The sequence below is a fragment of the Dromiciops gliroides genome, chromosome 6, assembly GCF_019393635.1.
Source record: "Dromiciops gliroides isolate mDroGli1 chromosome 6, mDroGli1.pri, whole genome shotgun sequence".
In the NCBI taxonomy this organism is placed as follows: Eukaryota; Metazoa; Chordata; class Mammalia; order Microbiotheria; family Microbiotheriidae; genus Dromiciops; species Dromiciops gliroides.
This window is the reverse complement of record NC_057866.1, coordinates 57,508,909-57,525,431: the sequence shown is the minus strand read 5'-3', so window position 1 is coordinate 57,525,431 and position 16,523 is coordinate 57,508,909. Positions and strand designations below refer to the sequence as shown.

The 16,523-nt window shown below is 35.0% G+C and overlaps 1 protein-coding gene across 1 annotated transcript in view; it reads right to left on the bottom strand.

The window, feature by feature from the left end:
- ARAP2 (ArfGAP with RhoGAP domain, ankyrin repeat and PH domain 2) overlaps positions 1-16,523 on the bottom strand; it is a 234,808-nt gene that overhangs the window by 55,835 nt on the left and 162,450 nt on the right. Inside the window, 2 exon segments of the mRNA XM_043971650.1 lie at positions 1,923-2,135; positions 7,073-7,236. Of these exon segments, the coding sequence (XP_043827585.1) occupies positions 1,923-2,135; positions 7,073-7,236 (377 nt within the window).

Here is a 16,523-nt window from a genome sequence, read left to right as displayed (position 1 = left end):
GCTAGGTGGCGTAGTGGATAAAGCACTCCCATTGCCCCACAAAAAAAAAAAAAAAGAAAAAAAGAAAAAAAGGAAAGCAAGTTAAGCAAACTACACTAAGATCACTGCAAAGAGTACATTACTATACTGTCCCAAGTCCAAAGGATACTCGGATATTCCAATAGGAGATTCAATTTTTGAGCATGTCTTTGGGAACACCAATGAAGGAAATTTTAAATAAGTTCAGTCTTAGAGTGGCCAGAGGATTGTTTTAGAACTTGACCCAATCTCACAAGAGCTTTAGAATGAGAGAAGACATTATGCTTGTCATGTACTGTTACTCTTTTTCAATTCCAAACAATAATGCTGCCAGCGGCAAAGGGTTTTCTATAAAATGGATTTGAATCAAAGATGATGCTTGAAACAGTCAAGGCAAATAGGAACTTTTTTATTTTATTTTATTTTATTTTTTTAGTGAAGCAATTGGGGTTAAGTGACTTGCCCAGGGTCACACAGCTAGTAAGTGTTAAGTGTCTGAGGCTGGATTTGAACTCAGGTACTCCTGACTCCAGGGCCAGTGCTCTATCCACTGTGCCATCTAGCTGCCCTGGAACTTTGTATAAAACATATAAAAACACTGAAAAACTTCAATGTGTAAAAAAAAAAAATTCTTCAAAGTGGCACTAAGCACAAAATAAACAGAAACACTTTGAGATAAAGATCATCTAATAACTCCTTTTTCAATTCTCAAGGGGAAAAAAATGCCCATAAGGCAGATTCTCAAATGAATACCCTGGCTATATAAAGTTGTGTCGTTTTATAATGGGAAAGAATCCTCTGAATTAAACGGGTTAAGATTACCCATTAATTTTTGTTTTCAGGCTGTTAATTTGAACAACTGATGTCATGTTAATCAGATCTTATGGTATTTATCAATACTGCTAAAGGGTCCATGAAAAGTTACCTTCATTTACCATCTTAACCTCTCCCCCTCCCTCCCTCCCTCCACCCCCCCTCTCTCTTTCTCTCTCTCTCCCTCCCTCCCTCCTTCTTTCTGATATTGACAACATGAATATTTCAGAGGATGACTTCTAATTATGGACGGCTGTTCTTTCATGACACCTACCTGAGTAGTAACTTTTTTTCAAGTTGCCTATCTTCTAAATACAGACCAAAAGACCTATCTTGTCAAGTAGATACTAGCTAAAGCTTCACTTTACAGGCTATTTTAAATTAGCTGATATCAAATGACTGGTGTCAATGTAGTCAATTCAACCCATCAGTGGTTATATTTGCTATTTATTGAAGAAAATTCATTTTCTTGGTTCTTTAGTACTAGACTTCTGCAAAGCTAAACCTGTAAATTTCTCCTGTGGTTTTCTGGTGGTTTGGTCAAGGTGTTAAAACTATTAAATGATGTCTGGGGAAAGTGAGACAAAAGGAAATATGGACCACTTGCTATTGGAAAAGCTAGAATAAACATAGTGGAAGACTCAACAGTTAAATGAAGATACAGGAAATACCAACTTAGTCATCACAGAATCTAAGTAAGTGACCATGAATTCTTAATGCCTATACCAAGAGAAATATACATTCAAAAGTACCAAACCAATTTGCAACAGCTTTGACTAGAGACCCTGTCTGTTGGCGTGAGAGTGTGTGTATGTGTGCACACTGAGGAACTTAACTAAATCTTTACATACCAACTCCGATTTTACTCCAAATTTACATCTGAGGTCTGTATCTTCAGCTTTTAAAAAATGTGTACAAATTTCTATTCTGAGAATAATGTTCACACAGTTCTCACCAACTTTTAAAAATGCAATTTGCAGCACAAAATTAAGATAAAAATCAAAGTAAACTCTAAATAGTACAATATAAAAATAACTAGAGTGCATAGATTCCATTAGACCTAATTTTCCTTGATTTTCTGCATATATTACCTAATGCAGAGATCCAGTACGGATACAGCTCTTTAGTAAGAAGTGCATCGTCTATGTCAGACAGAAAACTTTTCAACACGCCAGTCACATCTTCCAGCTGATGCTTCCCAGCCCTCAATTTAAAGCTTCTTGCATCTTTTTTGAAACTTTCCAGGAGCTCACTTATGCGGAAAGAGTCACCATCTTTCTGATAGATTTGCTTGCTTCCCAAACCTTCAATAGAAGATTAAAAGACAATTGTTAACCTAAAATTAAAATATAAACTGATGGTAAAAATGAAATTTTTTAAAAAATGCAATTTTAAAATGTGCATATTGTGACAAGGAAGAAAAACAAAAGGATCCTCTAAAAACCAAAGGTGTCTGAGATTTACCCTCCATCCTCATACAAACATGCTCAAAACTGAAAGATTAAACCATACTGAGGTCAAATCAATGAACAAACTCAGCTGAAATTATATACGCATGGTCAGCTGACTTAATGAAAGAAATGCTATATTTATAAACTGTTGCCATATTTACAGATGTCAACAAAAATGTGCATTCTTTGTGTTTAAAAAATACCCCAAACTCAAGTGGAACTTAACCTTTACATCAAAAGGCAGGAAATTCAAAGTAACAATTGCCACAGAAGCCATGTCCACTGGCCACTATGTTTAATGATGATTTGTCTGTGTGAATATGATGCCGACCAATGGCTATCTATGGTCACTATAACTTGAATGTTTCATGTTTTACATTTCTTCACCTGAATAACTTGCACTGATTCCAGTGGTTTCCTCCACCACTTAAATATATTTACAGGTGCACAAAAATAATGAATAGAAATTCTTCTTGAGACTTACTACTAAAATTTAAAACGTTTATTAAACCAGTGTAAGAGACATAGCTAAGCCATGGACCAAAGTCAGGTGAAAGTATAAAACAATGTCTGACTGCTACAAATATTGACAATAATGACAAAGCTGTTAGCTCTCTTAGGAGGAATGTCTAGATTTCTACAGTGGGGTAGAGGGGAAGTGAATAAAAACCACTCATAATTTTTTAAACTACAATGTTGTGCCTTCATGAAACTGCAAACATATGAAAATACTCAGTGAGGCTATGGCTCTGCCAATAATTAATGGAGAAATTCTAATTGGAGAGACAAGTACAGGGGCAGCTAGGTGGTGCAGTGGATAGAGCACCAGCCCTGGATTCAGGAGGATCTGAGTTCAAATCCGGCCTTGGACACTTGACACTTGCTAGCTGTGTGACCCTGGGCAAGTCACTTAACCCCAATGGCCTTACCAAAAAAAGATAATGAGACAAGTACATATTCAAATACATATAGCATATGCACATATGCATGAAGAATAAAACAAAAATACATACATGCAAAGCAGTTAAATGTGTTATTATGAGAAAACATAGCCATATACATATGCAAAATTCAAGAATAGGACTTCTTACTGATGTGAAAATATAATTATAATAAATGGATAAACATATATAACAAAAGAAACATAACCTTGACCCCAATGAAAAAAACTGATAAATCTTCTAATGATTTCTCATCATCAATGATAATTGTCATACAAGTATTAGCATGAAGAAAGACCCCTTTAATAGTTAAAATACCCTGGAAAATGAACTTCATCTCTTTGAGACTCATTTTCTCCTTCTAAATCAGGGATCTTAGAATGATACTTTATAATACTTTCACTAGTAACTCACAAGGATATTGTACAGAATGGACTTTGTGTTATCAGTTGCATGAATTTGAGATTTATTGTTACTTCATTTGGGATATCACTAAATTTAAGAGGTAAGGAACAAAACACAAAAGGAACAAAACAAGAATAAAGAGAATGTGTATGGTACTTCAATTATAAATTAAATTTGCAGAAACCCTTCAATGAATTTCATTCACTTCTTTCTCTCATTTCCTGCCTAATTTCATAGCAATTTTGGAATGTTAAGATTGAACAACTTCATATTAGTAGAACATATGTGTTATCCTTTTCACTAGACCACTCAAATGTAACTGATTCTTGACATATTTCTGATTTTAAAAATTTAAAGATTTTGCATATTGTGTAAAAAACACACACTATAAGTTTTGAGAAAGGTAATATTCATTTACATGCCTAAAATAAACCTGCCCTGAAACCAACTATTTATAACAACAAGTCTAGGAAATTAGGGAATGGGTACCTTAGAAAAGGAGCACACTCACTGGATCCTACTCTGCTAGAATACAAGTACAGTCAATATTCCCTAAAGTTTAGTGCCTTGGGGCCAATTCCCAATTGTTAAGCTCAGATTCCCAAATTTAGTTAAGGCTCTGAGAATAACAGAAAGCAAATAATATGAATGGAGGGAATGCTGAAAAACAACAATAGTCAGGGCATTTCTAAAAACATGAAAATTAGAGCATGAAAATTAGGTACTTCCTAAGCTATTTCTAAAATACTATAGTAATGTACTTCAAGACTTCATTGTATTGGGGGCTAGTTGGTGCAGTGGATAAAGCACCAGCCCTGGATTCAGGAGGATCTAAGTTCAAATCAGGCCTCAGACACTTGACACTTTCTAGCTGTGTGACCCTGGGCAAGTCACTTAACCATCATTGCCCCCCTCCAAAAAAGGAAAAGTTAGTCCCTGTATGCATCTAAAATTGTTTCATCCCATCCAACCCAAATTCTTTCTGTATCTATTTGGTTCATTCTAGCTACTTTTCCGGAGTTCATTTCTTAGTTGTATTTTCACTTTCTCTAGATAGAATATTAGATGTTCTATCCACTTCCACTTTTTTAAAACCTGTATTCAAGTTTCTTCCATAGTTTGACCCAGCATTGCTTCATCTCTTGCCAATAATGCTTTCTGTCAGCTTTTTTTTTTCCCTTAATCATCATCAAGGCAATATTGCTCACAATATTCCACCCTCTTTTGTAATATTTTACAGAAATCATACATTAAAGCGATGCTAGTTGACAAGTTTCTCTATCTGACAAAAAAAAAAAACAAGAGTTGATTGGGTTTTCATTTCCACTTTTGAGTGATTTTTAAATTGGTTAAACTCTAAGGAATTACAATGTCATCTTTAAAGGCATGGTGATAATGCCTATCGGTGTCTCTCATATTACATGATTCCATTTTTTTAAATTAAAGCAACAGTAGCTTCCTATAAATAAAGGTAGGGTTATGGTAATTGTTACCATTTTGTTTTTACCCAGTCTTATAACTGGATTGAACAGTCCTTTATTTGTTTTACTTTTGTTATGCTGTTTGGTATTCATGATGTCCAGAGCTTTGGGGGCTCTCTTTTTCAATAAGATAGTCAACATATGCAAGTAAAGAGGCAAACTTTTTATTTTTTTTTTAGTGAGGCAATTGGGGTCAAGTGACTTGCCCAGGGTCACACAGCTAGTAAGTGTTAAGTGTCTGAGGCTGGATCCAAACTCAGGTACTCCTGACTCCAGGGCCGGTGCTCTATCCACTGCGCCACCTAGCTGTCCCGTTTTTTTGTTTGTTTGTTTGTTTTTTTTAGGAGGCAAACTTTTATCCTTTTTCATTTCTTAATTTGAAATAGTATTTTCCAAAATACTTTTGACTGCTTATTTACAGCATACTTTTTATCATGAAGTTATCAAGTATTAAGTTTAGTTATTCATTTGCTTAGTTTGTGGGATGTGGTCATGTTCTATATGTAATTTCTCTAATCCACCTTCACCAACAGACAACTACACAGCTTCTTTAGGACTGTTCCCTTGCCTATGTTTAATATAAATTCTTCAGAGCAAAATGACTAAAAGTCCAATGAAATTATACTTCTTGCTTTTAGATGCAAGGTAAGACCAACTTTGAGAACACTATTGTTCACCTCTTCCTGAACAGGTATTCTTAACTTTGTTTTAAAAAATATTTTGTTCACTATATTTCAATGTAATTGGTTCCTTTTGTCATGCTTTATTGTAATCAATTATTATAGGAAAGGGTCTAACAGACTTCATCAGATTATTAAAGGAGTGCATTACATGAAAGTTAATTCTTGACCAAGAACAACTTGCAAATTATCATGCAATTTCATTGTCTATTGTTTCGTTTCTGTATCATCTTGCTGAACACCAGAAATTGAGGGTTCCAGCAGTTAAGCTCATGTTGTAGATTTTTTGCAAACTGCAGCTCTTGACATTCTCTGCTTTACAATTTTATCATTTCCAAAGAAGCAAAAAGAAGGCAGAATAGGTCTTGTGCTTTTCTTTGTCAGCAGCCTCCACAGTCACAGAACTCAATACCCAGTGGCCAGCCTCTTCTGTTCTTAGCCAGATTAGTCCTTGGATATGAAGCACCATGCTTAAAGCTTTTCCACCATGGTAGCATTTGCAAGAGCTATTAATTTTCTAGCACAGCCTTTGAAAGCTCTGGATCATTTTTACACAAAGAGAAGGTAACAGGGAGTGTGTTTGTAGTGGTATATAAAGTATTTTATCACAGCTACATGCTATAAATCAAGTTAAAGCATACAAAACTAGATTGAGAAGTGCTAGAATAAGCAAGGCTCCTTATACAAGTCTTTGTAATTACGTTAATTATAATAACCAATTTTTAAATGAATAACACCAAGAATACTAGCTCCTAGATAGACAGACTCAAAATCATCAAATATCGAGACCCACCCAAGAAAAAAGAAAAAGAAAAGAAACAGAAGGACAATTCACACTGTTGTAAAATTACACTATTATTAACATATATATCTAGTGAAAATTACATCTTTTCCATCCTGAAGTACCAGAATTGCCACTTCTTAAATCACTTTCAAAAGTGATAGAGACATGTTGAATAACTCAAACATATTAGCACCCAAAAAACAATCTGAACCTATACTCAAATGCCTGTTTTATTCTCTATCGTTCTTTAAAGACATTTTCTTGGAACAATTTACCCAAAGTTAAAAAAAGAAGAGGGAAAAGAAACAAACATTTCAAATTACATTTTGTAGTTTGAATGAATTAAGGGGAAAAGAGTCACCAGATGAAAACCAACAGTGCCTCCATTTTTCTTGGGTGCCTTTTCAAACACAACTGCATTAATCCACTACAATTGGGGCACTATTTAAAAATGGTAAGAATGGTATCGTGAGTTGAAAAAGATCTCAGAAATACTTACCATACTGTGTAACAAATGCTATACAGCTGTTCACTATAATGGGGACGTCATTTTTGCTGAGCTGCTGGTCTTGTAATGCATTACCATCTGTACCTGCAGCTTTTTCAATTGCAGTATGCCAGACTGTGAAATCCAACTTAGTATGACCATGAATGTATAATGTTCTGCAAAGTTCAGGAACATATGAAAGGGAATTTTGGTTAATGAGAATGATTCTTCTAGAAAAGCTATAAGAAACAGTTCTTAATAATATTAAAAGCTAAGCACAGGAATCAAAGGATAATAAAACATATAAATGATAAGATTAAAATGAAATATATCAGATTTATTTTAGACTCAACAGAATATTCTTTGTCTATCATAGACGGCTTCAGCCTGAGTTTGACCAAAAGAAAAGAATACAAATGAGCACATACTCCTTACGTTCACCTCCTTAGTTTTATCTTCTTGAATTACTACTACAATCTTTAACTTTAATTCCCATTTATTTTTGACTATTTTATTTTCATCTTCAGGCCTGAAATACCAGCTTTGGCCAAATATAGAACGATGTTCTTTCTGAAGACTGACATCATTTAACACTTTTTAAATTCTACCCAACTTCTCCATTCTTTTCCATTTTTCTTACACCATTTATTTTCTTATCTTTAATACAGATCCGGCATGTCATTAACTTAAATCAAATATGGATAAGCCCTCCAATCCAAAACAAAATAGTAAAGTTTTCCATTTCAAAGAAAGATGAATCAAAAGTTAAATCTTGTTATGTTCACAAGTTTAGGATGAGGTAAAAATAAGCAAGAAAGATATGAAAATTCTCCATGAAAAACCCATTCCTTGATTCCCATCCATAGTTTTTTATTTGAAATTCTTGGATCTAAATCTAGGTGGCAGTAACTTATTATACCATTAGTGTATAATAAGTGTAGAGTGGGTGACTGCTTCAGAAAGTAAAGTAAGGTATTTGAAAGGTGATGCCAATTCTCTAATATCTGCACAACTCTTGAATTAACTGTGACAGTTTCCAACTTCCCATTTTATTTCTAGTCAAGTGGAATGCCTGGTGATGAGAGATTTAACTGTCTGCTTACATAGTGGTGAATGACAGAAATGACTAAAGACAAGTTAACTTTTGACTCACTGACACTGTCAGAGAGTAAATCCTAAAATATCATGCCATTCAGTGCAGTAGTTACTTTGGGTTTAATAATGTCTGGTAAGAAACTGCCCTCTATGAAGCTTATCCAAATACTATGCCAGTTAGAATATTGTCAGAAGATACTGTCAATGGAAATAGAGTCTGACGCTGTGATTTCAAGTAAGGGACCGTGTGAATGTCAAATTATCTCTGACATTCCCAAAGAAACTTATGATACTAGATAATGAAAGACTGAAAAGTTATTTTAATAAACTAACTCCAGAGCAGAAAGCTGATTTCCTTTTTATTTTACCAAAGGAAAAATAATGAGCACCTACTTTATGCAAATTCTGCAGGGGACACCAAGATGCTGATGACAATTTCTGCCTTAGAAGAGTTTATAATCTAAATAGGGGAGGGAGAGTTCAAGAATTTCTACAAACATCTATAATATAAAGCAGTATATGAAAAATGTCATAGGAGAGTCACTATCACTAATCCATTGCTATTGGAACTATGGGTTTATGGAAGGTTGGGATACACATGGAACAGAATGGGTAGAAAGTCAAGTGCAATCACATGAGAGGCCAAAGGCAGGGAAAGGTGATAAATATCAAAGCATAGGAAAAGACAGAAAAAGTGACATCAATTTCAATTTCATCTGAACTGGACAGAGAATGTTTGAATACACAGTGAGAGAGTATTCAAAACAGAAATACATTAAACTCACGGCCAGCTTGGGGAAGGGGGGAGAGAAAAGGATGATTAAGATAAAATAGTTTAACAGAGGGATTAGACAATAATTCCATTTTCAGAGAATGGGGCATGAAAGAGGGAATACAAGGAAAGAATGGGGTAAGATCCCTTCTCCCTGATGAGGGACTGGGTGGGAAAAGAGTAATAGAAGCAGATGGAATCAAAGAAAGATCTCCAGTATTGAGCACAGTCCTCTTCCAAAGGTTTCTTTTTCTTTGGGATACTAAATAAAATGAAATGTTTAGAGACAGGATGAAGAGAAATACACACACACACACACACATATGTATATGTATACATATACATATATGTGTGTGTGTGTGTGTGTGTGTGTGTGTGTGTGTGTGTGTGTGTGTGTATTTAGCAACCCTAACTATGAATATGAATAGGATGAAAACACCAATAAAACAGGGAGGGCAGCAGAAAGAAGAATCCAACAATAAGATGTTCATAAGAAATACAGAGTTTACATAATGTCCTGAAGCAAAATCTTTTCTGCTTTAGCTAAACTCAAAAAGGAGGGATACCTCAGACTAGGTAACAGTGAAAATAAATTTGATTAAAAGAGATTAACAGGGAAAGGACATGCTTCAAGGCATCATGGACAATGAATATCAATACATTACTTATATATATAACACAAGACAGCATCAAATAAGAAAAATCTAATAAATTTATGAGGAAATATTAAAACTCTAAGAATCAGGATTTCAACACATGTTTAGATAGATTTAGACAAATCTAACTAAAAGATAAGAAAGACATTAGAGACGAAGAGAATTTTTGGAAAGGTTAGATATTATATTTGCTGGTAATTACAAAATAGGTACAGAAAGTAATGCCTATATATTTTCACATGCTTAAGTGTGTATTTTTCAGCCAATATGACACTCTAATAAAAATCTGGGTATAAAAATCTCACCAATAAGTAAAGTAAAGCAGAACTATTAAATACTACTACTACCAAAAACCACAATATAAAATTCTATTTCATAAGGGGCTATTTTTTTAAAAGATCACAAATTAGCTAGAGAATAAATAAGTTAATCTTAAGAAATTTATGAATCCAAGAAAAAAACAAAGACAATAGCAATAATTAGCCAAAACAATTCTGAGAGGAAATTTTGTATATCCGTACACTTTCATCAACAAAAAAATACAAAGAACACATTAATTGTGTAAGAAACCAGAAAAATTTAAAACTAAAAAATTAGAACACCAATACCAAAATAAAAATTATTTAAAAAATCAAAGATATTCAAAATAAAAGAAAAAACAAAATATTAAGCATGATCTAGTATAGAAAAAGAAACATGAAAAAACTGTCAATTTTGATAAAAAAGAAATCACAATAAATTAAAAGTAATTCAGGAAATGATTAGAAACTAATTATCTCCCAGTAAAATGGATGATTTAAATAAAATAAATGAATATCTATAAAATATATCAAGTTTAAAATATTAAGATATAGAGAATTTAAATAAACCAATCACAGAAAAAAACTGGGCAATTTCACAAATGAATTCCCCTACGTGCCCTGTCCCCTGCAAAATAATCACCAGGATGAGAGGGATTTACAAAAGAGGTCAAACATTCAAGAAAAATTCATTTCAATATTCCATGAACTGTGTGCAAAAATAGGAAAAGAAAATATTCTACCAAATTCCTTCTATGATATTGATATGCTCTTGATAACTAAGCCAGGCACAGCCAAATGAAAGAAAGAAAACTATAGGTCAATATCTCTAATAAATATCATGTCAATAAAACCACAGATGAAATATTATCAAAGATACTACCACAATACATAATGAGTAATGTTCATAATTATCAGGTATGATTTATAACGAGAAAGGCAGTATGGTTCAATATCAGGAAAACTATTAACATAATGGATCACACTCATAATAAAACAATCAAAATAAGAATTATATTAATAGATTCAGAAAAGGGATCAGCCAAAATATCATACCCATTTCTGTTATACTCTAAAAGAAGTATAAATTACTTTTCTTAAAATGCTGAATAGTGGGGCAGCTAGGTGGCACAGTGGATAGAGCACCAGCCCTGGATTCAGGAGGACCTGAGTTCAAATCTGGCCTCAGACACTTTACACTTACTAGCTGTATGACCCTGGGCAGGTCACTTAACCCCAATTGCCTCACCCAAAAAAAAAAAAATTTTGAATAGCATCTATCTAAAGCCAATATTTTGTGCAATGGAAATTAGAGGCTTTCTAATGAGATCAGAAGCAAAGTAAAGGTGTCTATTAACATCACAATTATTTAATTATTTAATATTGTCTAAACTGAGCAAATAAGTAGAGGCAGACAACTACAGATGATATGATGGTCTACATACATAACTGAATTACTGTAGCAAAGTAGCAGGATATTGAATAATTATGCAAAAAATTATCAGCTATCTGATAATCTGAGAGAGCATACCTTTTAGTATATGGTCTCAGGCAAAGCACTTAAGCTGTCTGGGCCTCAGTTTCCTCCTCGATTAAATGAGGGATTTGGACTTGTCTCCAAAGTTCCTTCCAGCTATATATTTTTGATAGTATGACCTATGGCAAAACTTCTGCTGAGGAATCTCTCTCAACTAGACTACACTTTGGACAACAATATACGATCCAATATTAGGTTCACATCTTGTCTTTCCAACTCAGTTGTACCCAGTGAAGGTTTTGTTCAGTTTTTTGTTTTTGTTTTTTACTACCAAATTCTTTGAGAAGCCAGGGATACCTCCATTCCACGATGAGCTATGAAGTAGGACTACAGTAGAGGACTGAAACAAATATACTTTCACACATCCAAGTCATGTTAAATAACCAACTATTATGTCTGGGGCCAGATTTGAGCTTGGTGCCTTCTGGGTCCAGGGCAGGTGCTTTGTCCACTGTGCCACATAGCTAAGCCATAATGACATCTTTAAAATAGGGTTGAAGGGTAGGAGGAATAGACTAGGGGAGGGGGACGGGGAGAGGTGGACTGGGGAAAGGTAGTGCACATGAAGGAAATAAGAAAAAAAGCTTATGGAGGGGAGGGGAAGTGGGGGAAGGAGTGGGGGAGTGACTAAACCTCACTTTCATCAGAATTGGCTCAAAGAGGGAATAACATACATACTCAAGTGGGTCTAGTAATATATTTTTGCCCTGAGGGAAAGTGGGAGGAGAGGGAGATGGGGGGTGCGGGAGAAGAGGGGAAGGAGGGAAGGGCAAATTGGAGGAGAGAGCAGTAAAAAGCAAAACACTTTCGAGGAAGGTAAAGATGTTCTGCTTAACTGCACAATTAAGACATATTGAATTGCTTGATTTCATAGGGAGGGTTAAGGAGGGATGGAGGAGGAAAAATTTAAAACCTAGAATTAGCTCAAAGACCTTAATTTCATCAGAGTGGGCTCAAGGAGGGAATAACACTCACACCCAATTGGGAGGAGTAATCTATTTAACCCTACAGGAAAGTAGGAGGGAAAGAGGATAAGGAGGGAAGAGTGAAAGAAAGGAGGGTAGAGGGGAGGGTGGGGAGAGGCGACAGTCAGAAGTAAAACACTTTTGAGGAGGAAGAGGGTAAAAGAAGATAGAAAATAGTAAATATCATGGGAAGGGAATAGGATAGAGGGAAAAACTTAACAACAGTAATTATGAAAAAATTTTTGAAGCAGAGGCAAAAGTAATGTAAGATGATGATGATGATTGATGATGATGGAGTGATAAAAGTTATGATGAACAGGATGCTATCAGAAAAGCCTGGAAAGACCCACATGAACTGAAGCAGAGTGAAATGTACTGTATACAAAATAACAGCAATAGCACAAGATCATCTGCTGGGAATGATGTGGTTATTTTCAGCAAGGCAATGATCCAATGTAACGCTGAAGGACTTATGAAAATTACAATCCATCTACAGAGAAAGAACTGATGGTATCTGGTAGTTTCACCTTTTTTTTTTTTGGGGGGGGGGTGAGGCAATTGGGGTTAACTGACTTGCCCAGGGCCACACAGCTACACAGCAAGTAAGTGTCAAGTATCTGAGGCTGGATTTGAACTCAGGTCCTCCCGAATCCAAAGCCAGTACTTTATCCACTGTGCCACCTAGCTGCCCCCGAACTGATGGTAGTTGAAAACAGACTGAAACACATTTTTTTTCTTTGACAACTGCTTAATCTGAAGTTTTGTTTTTTAACTGTTTTCTCTCACAATCTAGCTAATGTGGGGATGTTTTCCATGACTACTCATGTATAACTTATACTGAATTGCTTGAGTTCCTAGGGGTCAGGGGTGGGAAGGGAGAGAGGAAGAGAACTTGGAACACAAAGTTTTAAAAAATTTATGTCGGGCAGCTAGGTAGCACAGTAGATAGAGCACCAGCCCTGGAGTTAGGAGTACCTGAGTTCAAATATGGCCTCAGACACTTAACACTTACTAGCTGTGTGACCCTGGGCAAGTCACTTAACCCCAATTGCCTCACTTAAAAAAAAATTATGTCAAAATTTGTTTTTACATATATTTTGGAAAATAAAATTCTAAACTGATAAAAAATTTTAAAATAAATAACCAATTATTATTTGTCATTCCATTTAATAGAAAGTTCATTTTATAATGTATCTTTGCTATAATCACTCTTATTTCATAAAACCTAGTTGGAAAAACAAATCTGATTTATCTTCACCACTTTTATATGAAATGGTCTCTAAACATTAAACCTTGAGAAAGTCACCTCGGCAGTCAAGCTCACATCATGGGGAATTAGCTACTGTTTAACTTGTAATTACATGCACCATTTAGAAACTACTTTTAGAAAATTTGGCCTCAAGAGACTTGCTACTATTTCTGCTTCTTTAGATAAGAAAAAGAAATATGAAATGAGTTTTGAAAAGTGCTTAAATCCTAGTATTTATTTAAATGTTTCCCAACCCCGTGATCAAAAATTATAAGAAAATTTTTATTTCATTTCTTATGAATGAAATTTATAAATAAAATTGAAGTACATTTGACCCCCAAAGCCAACAGAGATATTAGGCTTTATCACAGGTCAACCACAGATTTTTAAATAGTCATCTTTTGTGCTCCTCCAAACACACGCTGAGGTAGTCATGTTTCTTTATTACCACATAATGCCCTTTCAGCTGAAGTATAGTAATAGATTTGTTTGTCAAATTAGAAATCTCTTGGTTACCAAACATGAAGGACAACTGGGATATCTGTATAACCAGAGACAAATTTCATCAATGGTTTTCCCCCCAAATGGTTAAAAGAGGGTTTTGTAATTTTTTGAAAATGCCAATTGAAGCAGAAAGACAACTCTGATTTCCAGTGATGTGCAGCATTTGGTCTTGATGGTCTAAAATAATCTCTGCCAAAGCTCCCAGGTAAACTATAATAGGTCACAAGATTTGGATCCGGAAGAGACCAGAGATATCATAAGATTCCACCATCTTATTTTACAGCTGAGCACAGAGACCAATAGCACTTAAATAAATTCATCAGTATCTTTTCATACAAAAGATTTCCTAAGGATTAACAAAAAACAACAAAGACCATAAAAGCAAGGCCCTAGCATTTGTGTTAAGGTTTCAAATAGTAGTCACAAACCCTTAAGGGTAAGCAACAAAGGTTCATTTTCCAAAATAATACCTTTAAAAACAAAGAGTACACATTAAAGAGATACCATCTGGAATACCTTCTGTTTGGAGCTTTTAGGAGCAAAAGTGCTCTATAAGCGAAAAATATTATTGCAATATTATTCTATCTGAAGGCACTGACATATATGTATCTGGGGAAGAAATGTGAACAAAAAACCCAAGAATATATCCAAGCTTTGATTATTCCAGTCCCTACTGATTTCTAGTTTATGAATTTGCTAGATCATTTGCAATACAGCTGCCAGCTTTTGGCCACTTTACTCCTCATTAGCACCTCTAACAAAGGGTAGGGAAGAAAAGGTGAAATTTAGACTCAATTTTGCTTCTTGTATCCAAGTCTGGTATAAGAGCTGGCAAAGGAAGGGAATTTGAAGAAATAGTTCAAGTGGGAATTTTGGTTTATCTCTGAGTTTCAAATTATTCACATTATTTCTACTCTCCCTCTTTCTCTTTCTCTCTCTCTCTCTCTCTCTCTCTCTCTCTCTCTCTCTCTCTCTCACACACACACACACACACACACACACACCACCTGTTTTCTAAAACAGAAGGATTTACAATGAAAATAGGACAGAATATTTCTCTTTTTCTTCTTGGTTTTCATGTGGATCGTGACTAATCTTTTCAAATTTATACAACTTAAATCTTAAATAGAAAATCTTATCAGTAACCCTCTGGCCCAGTGGTTCTCAAAGGGTGGTTGACCCCAAGATCATTTTGGTAGGTCTGCAAGGTCAAAACAATTTTGTAAATATGCTCATTTTCACTTATGTATGTCTATCTCACTATCCATTCATTTATAGATCTCTCAACCCCGTCCTTTTCTTTCTACTCATATAGTCATATAAGCTGACATATTACCTGATCTATGGTAAGAGCTTCCTACTCAATGCCCCAGTTTTTAGCCTCTCAGCTCTCTCCAGCCCTGCCTTACTAAACTGCCTAAATGATCTTCCTGAAGCATACATAAGTCTAATCATGTCACTTCCTAATAGGAGAATGTGAGCTCCTTGAGAGGAAGAACTGTTTCCACTTATCTATTTATATCAATGCACGGCACAGATTAAACACTTAAATTCTCTTTCATTCATGTATCTACATAATATGATGTGTTTCTGAAAATATTCTACATGCCACTAAGCATTTTTGACATGCATATTTAAAGAGAATAGACAGGGTCTGGCAAGTAATATTTCAAAGTAGACTACGTCTTTTATCATCACGTAATTAAAAGAAAGACCTAGAGAAGATAAAATCCTACTGTGTGAATTATGTGAACTATTTGTAGATTGCTTTTTAAATGGATTTGGTAGACTAATGTAACAATTTAAAGGGTCTTCTCCAACAAGTTGCCTCCCACGCATATGTCAAAATTATACAAAATTCTTTGAAAGATATTACAAAAGAGAAAATCTTATTCAATGAATATCTGATCACTAATATCAAGGAGGTCAGTGAATGCAGTGATATGCTTGCTAAAAGTGTTCAGCAGTGTTAGGGAAGAGATCTAGCACAGGATCCAAGTAGAGGAAGAATTACGCGAGGTGATAAGGTTATTCAAAAGTTGCTGGTTTGTGGATAATGTGTTGCTCACTGTAGGAATCCCTAAAATGTTATAGGGCACCCTTCCCAGATATCCATACCATGCTGGCTCCACTCAAGCCCTCATCCTTATCTCCCCACTTCTCCCCAATGCTACCTTAGACTGTGTCTCTGAAACCTTGGGCTCTCAAGCCCCTGATAGTCGAGCTTTACCTTATCTTTCCTCAAACGAGTATTCCCTGCCACCTCTTGGCCATCTCCACATCATGCTGTGCCCCAACAACACACAGGCTTACCTTTTTAACAGTCTTTATGTGTTGTCTTCCATCATCAGTTAACTCCTTAAGGGCAGGGACTACCTTGTCAGCT